The sequence below is a fragment of the Centruroides vittatus genome, unplaced genomic scaffold (genome assembly GCF_030686945.1).
Source record: "Centruroides vittatus isolate TY-2023 unplaced genomic scaffold, ASM3068694v2 scaffold_712, whole genome shotgun sequence".
In the NCBI taxonomy this organism is placed as follows: Eukaryota; Metazoa; Arthropoda; class Arachnida; order Scorpiones; family Buthidae; genus Centruroides; species Centruroides vittatus.
Genome location: NW_027122715.1, coordinates 366,220 through 377,594, shown reverse-complemented (window position 1 = coordinate 377,594; position 11,375 = coordinate 366,220). Strand labels below are relative to the sequence as shown.

General features: G+C 29.2%; 1 protein-coding gene across 2 annotated transcripts in view; it reads left to right on the top strand.

Annotated features, from left to right (window-relative positions):
* Positions 1–253: 253 nt before the first annotated feature.
* THADA (Thyroid adenoma-associated protein homolog) overlaps positions 254–11,375 on the top strand; it is a 108,636-nt gene continuing 97,514 nt past the window's right edge. Inside the window, exons 1-4 of one of the 2 annotated variants that reach the window (XM_067287833.1) lie at positions 254–402; positions 4,032–4,123; positions 8,452–8,576; positions 8,821–8,975. In XM_067287833.1, coding sequence (XP_067143934.1) covers positions 330–402; positions 4,032–4,123; positions 8,452–8,576; positions 8,821–8,975 — 445 coding nt within the window. In that variant the 5' untranslated portion in view covers positions 254–329. The remainder of the gene's footprint in view (positions 403–4,031; positions 4,124–8,451; positions 8,577–8,820; positions 8,976–11,375) is intronic. The other variant, XM_067287834.1, reaches the window with a different exon arrangement.

Sequence of the window (11,375 nt, the reverse complement as noted above, 5' to 3'; positions counted from 1 at the left end):
ACTATTTAATCATCCGGCCATGACTGACGATGGATATGGAAAAAGGCCTTCTTAGTGGCCGCAAGGCGGAAAAAGTCAAAAATGAAGAAAAGAAATAATATATTCCCATAATTTTCATGCTTATATAATTAAATAAAAATATTAAATTATAAATTGTATTATAATTATATTTAAGAATATTTTAATTAAGATATTAATACAAATAAATTTATTCAACCGAGACAAAATAAACGGAAACGGAAATAATATCTTTTCAACATGGCTCCGTAGTAGAGTTGTACACGTGTTCGTTTGTTTTGTTTTTAACGCATTATTGAAAAGACACGAAAATGGAAATGAAAAAGAAATCAGAATATGAAACAACCACTTTCGATCTCGACATTTTACATTTGAAAAGAATGGGTAATTTATATAATATTAATACATAATGCTGTACTAGTTTATACGTATTATATAATATTGTATGATTATTATATAGTACTTTAAATTATTATTTCAGTATATATCAGTTTGGTTTTACATAAGATTTAGTCATCATAAGATTTAAAATCTTAATTGAAATTATCCATGAAAGGTTATGTCATGTATAAATTCAAATTTGAATGAAATTAATATACAATTGAAACGCTTTTAAATTAATTTCAGTGTGCATTTTATTAAAATTAATGTAAGGTTGATACATAAACATAAATAACCAACAAAAAGCTGCTTAAGTATATTCATTATGTAAATATTTTGTGAAAGTTCTCTCTGAACTAAATAATTTGTCAAGTTAAAGTTAATAATGAGAAATTTGCAAAGTTAAAAAGAAAAAAGTGGAGAAAAGAAAATTTGATTAATAAGTGAAATAGTATGTCTAACAATAACTGCACATGACTCATTGCTTAGCGATATCTTAGTCTTTCACATCAATGGCCCACCAGTGGTCAAGCAGTCTTCATTCCCTGAACACTGGGAGTTCGGTTGTGGGTTTGCACTTCACTCAGACAGGCTGGCCACGTGGAGTTTTCTGGGTTTTCTCCACGTCTGTAACGCCTAAATAGGGGCTAGTTTTCCTTAAAAAGATCTCCCAGAAGGCACCCCCTAGGCAGATCGCCCAAGTGTTGCATTGCCATAACTAAATAAACAAACTTTCACATCAATTGTTACCATCATAGTACACCTCCGTTGCTTGTTTATTACATTAGTGTTCTCACTGGCATTCCACTTTTGACTGTCCACACTTGAAGATCGTCCATTGGATTGAAAACATTAGCATTATTTAAACTTCACCCATTGTTAATGCATTGATTAATTTAGCCATCATAAATATTTTCAACTAAAAGCACATTTTATGAAATTATTTAATGTATAAATTAACACAATATAAAGTCAATATAAATGAAACTATGCTAAATGATGTTTCCAACTCTCCTGGATGACTTGTCTGGAGATTCCTGAAACTTGGCAAAAATTTTAAAATTCTCTGACTCCTAAACTGAAGTCTATTTTTTGCATAGTTAGTTGACAAGACAAACAATTTTTGATATATTTATTAAAACAGACTAAAGAATAGACAACAATGCTTTGATATTGCTGAGAGAAAAAAATGTCAGAAATTTTTATTCATGGAATGGAAATCTCTCCAAATCAACTCTTTAGGAGTTGGCAAGCTTACCTACCATACATCACAAATGCAATTGACAAAGCATTAAACAAAGATACAATATAATGTTCTACTAAGATCATAGACTATATGTAGTGGTACTATTATGGTACTATGCTGCATAAGCTATTAATATTTTATTGTTTGTTTGATTTTACTTAAATGTGTTTATATTTGAACAAACACTGGTAGACCAGACATACAATACAGTGCTTACCAAGATAATGTATTGAACATTTTTAGCTGTTGCTTATGTCTCTTTTTGTATGAGCTATATAATATATATATTTAAAGATATCAAAGTTAGTTTCTCAAGAAAAATTGTATTTGCTTATCTTATGCTTTTGCCATATTCTACTGTACACCATATTTAAATTTTAGTTCTACACTATTGGGATCATATATTTAGGGATCAACTTATAAGACAAGTATCAGCCTAAACTAGAATTTTGACATGAAAATCTTTGATATCAACGTATATACTGACATTTATTGATTACTGATTACTGATTTTATATACTGATTACTTAGCAATACCATGAGCTGGCTATAGTGAAAATTTGCAACCATTCTAAACAATTTTATTTTATTAATTAAACATAAAAATTTATATAAACAAACATAACATTTGTATGAACAAAGATAGTTTTTTTTTAAAGTTCTTCTATTTGAATTTCTACTTACAACAATTTTAGATTTTTTTTTTTTTCTTTAAAAAAATATATATATATAACTTTACTGATAGAGTTTAAATTACAGAGCCTTTCTCCAAATGCAGTGTGCTAAAGACCAGTTACATGTAACATTTTACATTTTATTGTCAGTCTTGTGTGATCAAGACTGTAGAAAACTTTAGATAAGACTATGCAAAATACATGAACCACATTATTCAGTCTTTTGCTTAGTCTTTTCCAGAGAAACTGAGTGAAAAACTATTGTTAACAATTATTTCATTGTGTAGGGTTAAATTGAAAAATAAGGAAGTTGCACATTGGTCAAGGTGGTCTTAGGAATGGTTATTCAACAAGAGAAAATTATATCGTCTAAATTTGATATGTGAATTACAACAGAAGTGATAACATTGGCATAATTATTTATGTATGGATATGGACACATTACAGTTTATTAGTGGTAGTAACTCCAGAAATAGCAAAAGACATTGCCATCTTCCATGGCAATGTCTTCTTTTGCATCAATCTCCATGGAAGATGCACCATAACTTTAACAACATGTTGACTTTTTTACTTTATACAACTGTTTATGATAAACTCCTTTTGTAGCTACAGACTTCTGCTGGCATACATATTACTTGTCAAAGCAGTCCTGTAAGCCATTTTTTGGGATATTTTTGAGGACTTTCATTGCTGCAGCTTCCACATTCAGTTTTGTTGATTGTTCCTGATCAATGATTATCTAACCAAGAGGCCAACAATGCTTTCTAAACTTTTTATAACCACTGATCTTGCTCTTACAGATTAAAATCTGTAAGGGCAAGTTGAAGGCTTACCAGTTTCAATCAACAGTAGAGATGGAAATGCAGCAATGAGAGCTGAATCTATAAGATATCACAAAACTTGTCTTCCAGGACTATTTTTATGAGTGGTATGAATGTTGGCAGAACTATATAGCTGCAGAAGGAGCTTGTTTTCAAAATAGTGTAGTATGAGTTTTATATATGTTGTACAATAAAACCTGTGCCAAAAGTTTGACTTATTTTTTACTCTATCTTGTATTTGAATATATCAAATATGTTACATGCTTAATGTCTGAAATTATTAAAGCTGATAAGGTCATTGCATTTGCTATGAATTATTCATTGGTGCTTTCTTCTAGAAAATAGCATTATTAATATCAAGAACTATTAAAAAAATAGCGAGGTTGAGGCCGAAGTTTTAGACACGAAAACTTGTATGTTGGACGTTCGGCACTGCTTTCCTGTAAGCCTAGAAGTTTGACAATGGCGTTTGGAAAGTCTGTGGAATCATGCTTGACATTCCAAATGCCATTGTCAAACTTCTAGGCATACAGGAAAGCAGCGCCGAACGTCCAACGTACATGTTTTCGTGTTTAAAACTTCAGTCTCAACCTCGCTAAAGGCTTCATTAACATCCAACAAGTTTTTAAAAGTTAATTTCAAAAATGTATTACTTGAATGTAGTTCATAATTAATAAAATTTAAAAATTTCTGAGATATGTACTTTTTTCCAATAATAAGATTTATATTACTCCATACACTGTTATATTCTTACATTAATTTAATTATGGATATATCTGTATATTTATAAGCACCTCATGAAACACATTGATAATCCACAAAGTTTTGTAAAACTGGAATTTATATTTAGAAATATTTTTAAAAATAATAGTTTGTTTGTTTATTTTCTAGATAAATCTATATCTGGTAATAATATTTTACAAGTGTTTTATGAAATTATTCAATGCACAGATGGATTGCAACAAATAAATTTAGTTAAAAAAGTAAGAATATATTTTATTATTTATGTTTTAATATAAATTGAATATTTATTAATCTAATATGATTGAAATCTTAAAAATATAGTTTTTGTATACTTTTTTATAATAGCTATTTTTCTTAAGAAATTGAATTGTCATTAAGCAGAATTTTTATAAATGATGATAAAATTTATTATTATAAAATATTTTTTGAGAATGTTATTCTCTCGGTACCAAAGAAGTTCAAATAGAATAATTAAGAACAATACAAAGTTTTTCAATGAAGAGTCTCTTTTTGAGTAACTCTTGTGAACTGCTATGAGTCTCCTATAAAATTTATGTAGTGAATGAGAAACTCACTTGAGTTGCAGTCACCTGGCACAACTGTTTGATGAGCAATAGACATTTTGCTATAATTCATACATTTTAGTGACAATTTTAAAGTAAAAATAAACCATTGATTTAATGTAAGCATAATATGAATAATATAAGTAAGAATTATTACATTTAAGGAATGTTTTATACAAATACTTCTACCCAGTGTGGTGTATCCAAGGATACACTGTGCAAGTAACTTTACTCATAGTGTAAAGTTACTGGCACAGTGTGGGTAATAGCAATAAATTTTGAATAGTTTTTCATGGCATTTTACAGGAACAGGATATTAGCAAACATATTTGTTGTTTGCTACACATCACAAGAGGCTTTTTTGTAGAAATTACATTGTTCATAAAATCACAGTATGAACAGAAGTTTAAGATGTATTGGAATTGTAGGCCCTCTTCTTGTTCCTATACCACCTCTAATTTCATTTAGTAAAGTGGTTCCCAAAGTGGGTGCTACTGCGCTCCCCTGTGTATGCTGATTAAATATAGGGGGACAAAAAGAAGCAGGTGGGCACACGGGGGGATACTGGAGGCAAGGTGCTGACCAAACAGTTACCATAGGCAAGGGTTGGGGTCACTGATAACCTTTCCTTTTCCTCTGATAAAACAAATAAGAAGAAATATTGCATATAATGGTTTCTAAATGTGGGGAACATTGTATGGTAAGGACAAAAGTGTAAGGTTTGTAGAAAAATACTTTTTTCTAAGAATATTTCCAAGCCTTTCTCACACAAGGGAAAGGGAGTGTTGGAATCAAGGGAGAAGTGGCTTGAAAAAGTTTGGAAATTACTGATTTAGTGGATAAATGAAAGTTTGTTTTGATAGATGGTATCATAACACAAAACCAATATCATTGTGTACTATGAGAGGGTTTTGAAAATCCCTTACATAATGATAATTAAGGTACTGTACCTCTTTTGCCATTTCATACTACTTAACCGTATTAACAGTATCTTTTGAGTATATCCATTTTTACTCTCTTTTCATGTACAAGTTAAAATAAGCTAAAGAAATGGTACAAAATAATTTGATAAAACTGGAGAATTAACCAAATGAAAGAAGCAATACACCTTGTATAATTCCAACAGACATAAATACACCAGAAATATCCAGCACAAATTATACTTACTAAAAATAAAAAAAAACAAACATTTTCAACAATTTTTAAAGGTTAAAGTCAGTCGAATATCAATGTGAAAATTCAAACTTTATTTTAAAATGAATGGAGCAATCATTTCATTGGTTGGAAAATGCTAATTATAGATTTAATTTATTGTCTTACTTCAAAAATTAAATCTTAATACACATTGATGTTCAACTGACTTTAACCTGAGAATGATGATTTAAAAATGATTAAAAACATTTGTTTCTTCTTTATATTTAGTATAATTTGTGCTGGATATTTCTGGTATATTTACTTGCATTGGGCATTGTTAACAACAGATCTCTAAGAAGCGAATTACATTACACTATATTTCTACAATAAGATAAATACACAAGGAACTGGCTAAAATGAACAATGTAACCTTTTCTATAAGTGTAATTTGATGGTTTTCAGAATTCTATGTGACAACAAGAATCTACTTAGTTGCATCAACTCCTTGGGTGTTTACACTAATACAATTGAGGACCAGCACTTTAACACACAATTAACATATGTGGAAGTTATCCTACTACAAAGAATTAAGGAACACAAATATATCATTGAAAAAAATTCTGAACACCATGGTCTTGGTGGTTTATGCCTCTCAGCTGGGATCCTAGTTATGTATTTATTTATTTCTTACATCCTTTGTATTTGAATTGTACAAATGTTCTATTGATTTAGAACATTCCTCCCATTCTTTTTAATTTAAATTATTTCCTTTGCATTTAATATGTTTTCTAAATGTTCTATTTGTTCTTTTTTTCATTTAGGTTTGATATTTCAACTGAAGAAGGCCTATGGAAGTAGGTCAGAAATATTTTTGGTTAATCTATATATATAATTGAGACGAGTTGATGATGATAATAATAATAATAATAATAATAATAATAAATAATAAGTTGACAAAACTGCGTCAAACAGCTGGTTAACACGGGGATGCCTCTTTGGGGAGACGGAAGGATTCATGATCGCCATACAGGATCAGGTCATAAATACTAAAAACTACAGAAAACACATACTCAAAGATACAACACTCACAAATGACACATGCAGAAAATGTCATGTCATGCCAGAAACTATACAACACATCACTTCTGGTTGCAAGCTCTTGGCACAGACAGATTATCTACACAGACATAACCAAGTAGCAAATATAATACACCAAGAGCTTGTAAAGAAACACAAATTAGTAGACATCCACGAGCCATACTACAAATACATTCCACAGACAGTATTGGAAAACAACACGCACAAAATGTACTACGACAGAGCCATAATCACAGATAAAACAATTTACCACAACAGACCAGACATCACACTCATTGACAAACACAATAAAATCACATACATTATAGACATATCCATTCCGAACACTCACAATATACAAAACGCATGTGCTGAAAAAATTAGCAAGTACACAGAACTTGCCCAGGAAATAAGGCATCTGTGGAGGATGGATAGGGTGCTTATTGTACCTGTTGTTCTCTCCTCTACAGGTGTCATACCACACACACTACACAAAAGCCTGGGCACATTACAATTGAATAGAAACACATACATCACACTACAGAAGGCCACTATATTGAATACATGTCATATTGTGAGAAAATTCCTGAATACAGACACACACACTGATACACTTCTTTAATTTCTGTTTTAGTTACTATGCCTTGACTTTGGTCTGGCATAGTACACAGCCACCGGTGTTAACCGAGTATCTCTTACTTAACCCAACATAATAATAATAAGTGCAGAGTCCAAAAGGTTAGAAGTTGAAAGTTGAAATTTGGTACACAGTAAGGGTACGTCACGAGGACGCACACTAAGAAGGGATTTTTCAAAATTCCTCCCCACGGTAGAGGGGGACAGGATTAAGGCTTAATACGTCCATCACCAATGGAAGTGTTAGGTAATAATGGAAGTGTTAGGTAACAATGGAAGTGTTAAGTAACAGTGGAGAACAAGAGAAAGCGACGTGCAAGATTTACGGGCGCTGGAGGAAAAAAAAAAGAAAAGAGAGTAATATATTAGAACACATTCGATTTTCAAATTTAAACAGATTAATTTGGTTTTTCTTGACCTTTCTTCTTTAGAACATTCGATGAAAATCGAACAATATAATCAGAACACGTCGTGAAAATCGAACAATATTAGAACATTCGATTTTCAAATTTGACCTTTCTTTAGAAATATTTAGTTTGTTGATGAAATTACTCTGTTCTTTTACTATAACGTAATAATCTTAATCTTCACTATCGTTGCTTTTGCCCGAGCAACGTTGGGCCTACCTACTAGTTAAATATATTGCTGGAGTTATACAAGGTATATTGCTTTTTTTGTTAAAAAAATGGTGTATATTTATGTATAATATGTTTACAAAGATAGAAAACAGACAAAAAATGCAAAAATGAAGACATTTATGTTTATCTACTTTTGACTACACCAGAAAAGCCTCTTTTGTTTGAGGCTAATGAAGACAGCTGTTGTTCTATAGCCACTCTTCTCAGTTTATGAAATATTGTACACTTTATCTCTAGTCATGGCTTGTTGATGATTTACATAATGATCTTATGATGTGTTTTATCTCATAAAGTAATGATTCTGACTCAAAAATTGAGAAACTTTGTACTGTCCTAACAGTAAATCTAAAATAAATTGATCTTTAGGAATTTTGTAGAAAATTGTAATATAATTTTATGTATTTTTCTACGTACTTATATTAAAAGTTTATTTGATTAATTAAATAAATTTTGAATATTATTATATTATTGGTAGACTTCGTTGTATCACATTATTTATTTGTTGTTTTTATTCATTAGATTGGGACATATTTAGAAAAAATTGAGCCAGAGGCGACAGAAATAGAAATTGCAATAATTGAAATTTTACCAATGATGTACATACAAACCAGTTCTAGAAGTCCTCTGAAAAAAACTTTATCTAGGTATCAATGTATTTTAAAATATACTAACATAGTTTATTCATAAATAATTTTGAATCAATTTATCTTTTATTTATATTGTATTAATTAATAAAGTTTTATAACAACAAAATAAAATAAAATTCATTTCATAATTATTTGTGTTATAAAATAACAAATATTTTTTATTAATTGTTACATTATTTTTACTTTAATAATCTTATAATACAGGAAATTCCAATTTAAGTTTTGTTTTTTTTAAATATAGTATTTTGAGAAACATTCCTGATTATCACAATGAACAAATGAATAAAGCATTAAAAAATTATCTTGATTTGATTTGTACATCTGAAGATTTATCATTGTCTTCAATAAAACACACTACTGAAAACTTACATCTCTGTATGGATAATTTATATATTGGTAAGTTTAATTTTAATAAATAAAAATAACACATGTTATTTATTAAAAAAATAACGGTTAATGTTACCTGTGGTAGTGAACATGGTGGCTCATCTCTGAAACTGTGGGGATGCACGTTCTAACCTAACCTAACCTATTCTAATAAATTACCCCTATTCTAATAATTTGGTTGGCATTAATTATGGTAATTTATTAGAATAGGTTAGGTTAGGTTAGAACATGCGTCCCCACAGTTTCAGAGACAAGCCGCCATGTTCACTACCATAGGTAACATTAACCAAAATAACATTTATTTTAAATACATAGAAGTTTTAAGCTGGATGACTGGATATAAAATAAATAAAAACTTTTACTATTTAATAATTTATATTATTAATAAATAAAATGAGAATGTTTGTTTATTTGCTAGAGGTAATTTCAGAATCTACTGAACTGATTTTTAAAATTCTTTTGCTGTTAGAAAGCTTATTTCTTCCAAATGAACATAAGCTATATATTATTTTCATATTAAGAGAGAAAAATGCATGAGAAAGTTGATTTTACTGTGTCATTTTTCTGCTCCATTTAAGGTCAATTCCCTTTGTCTCCTGGTGGGCTTTTTTAAACTTATTATTATCTATTTGGAAAGATGGACTATCATAAAATTCGAAACCCTCGCTTCTTTCTGATTTCATTCCCCTTCTTTCAAATGTCCAAACCTTTTGAGTAATCTGGACAAATTTTTCATAGTTACTTTTTACAATCCTCCAAAAAATATATACTGCTTTAAAACTTGGACTCTCATTCTTTTCCCCTGATTTCATCCCCACAAATTGCCAAATCCTTTGACTGACTTGGACTAAATTTTGCATTGTTACCTCTGCCTCCCTGCGAGAAACATATACTTGCTATTTATAACAAGAACAACTCAACCCTCTTGCTGAGTACCCAGGCAATGCTGGGCATTCCTTGCTAGTAGATTTATATAAGAGTGTTTCTGACTACTTTCATTGGCCACTCTAGCCATTATTTGAAGATAATTAATGAAAGTAACCAAAAGCAATTGTTCATGTATAAATTTGCAGCTGAAAATGAAATTGTTTTTGTTTTAGCTTTGTATAATATTTATTTAATTTGTTATTGTTAGTGATTATAACAAATCAAGAAAACACTATTTGAAAATGAAAATTTTTATAATTTATTACAGGAGATATTTATACTGTATACATCAATCATAATTTATGAAACTTTATTAAGTTTTTTGAGAAAAACAACATTTCTTTTTATTTCATTATAAAAAGTAAGATATAATATATGATTTGAATATAATGATTTAAAATCAGTGTTGAATAAACTTTAAAGCATGATATTTGAATGATATTAAAGCATCAGTTATTGGAAATATTCTTGTTTTAAAAAAATTTGTATTTAACTAGGCTGTATACATGTATGTATATATTATTTCAACAATAAACAAAGTAATGGAATGATTTTTATGATGTAAATGAAGACTTACAATATCATAAAAGTTTAGAATAATCAGATTTTATTAAAATATATTAAAAGTAATTAGAGTACATTAAAGAAAATATTGTAAATAATTGACTGTGAGTGTTTTGTATGATCTGTAAATAGAGTAATGTAAATTTGAGAGAAACGTTTCAAAATAATATATTAGGTTTATTTTCACAATATATGAAAGTAAGTAAATATAAATATTTATAATTTTTTAATTAACAGTTAATTATTAATTATTTTGTAATATATAAGAAGCATATAAAGACCATAAATTACTGTATAGTGATTTGCAATCAGTTTTACAAGCTCTATGACTGCTTTTCTTTTTTGCTAGACTTATTACACCATCAATTAGAAACAGGACAATCTTTAGAAAATCACATTTTCATTTCCTAGAGTATACATTTTGGACTTTGAGTCCCTTATCAACTCTTTGTGATGTAACTGTTTAGGAAATAATGCATACAAGTTAACATAAAATTTTTGCATTATTACAAAATTTGTAAAAATTTTTAACTTACATAGTTATGAAGTTCAAAATACATACTCTAGGAAATAAAAATGTGATTTTCTAAAGATTGTCCTGTTTCTAATTGATAGTGTAGTAAGTCTAGCGGAAAAGAAACGCCGTCATAGAGGTAAAATTGAATACAAGACTAGACAACAAGCGTATTACAGAAGTGATTTGCAAATCTTTACTTGATAATTGTGTGAAGTAATCTTTAACTTTTGGTCATAATACATTTCTAAAAATATGCATATATGTTGAAGTTACATGTTATAGAGTTACATGTTATAGGTAAAGAATTTATAAAATATTTGGTAAAAGTGGGTAAACCTGATGGCAGCACTTCTGATTGCCATCTTGTTTGTGAAGGCTACATCCACAAACAAGATGGCAAC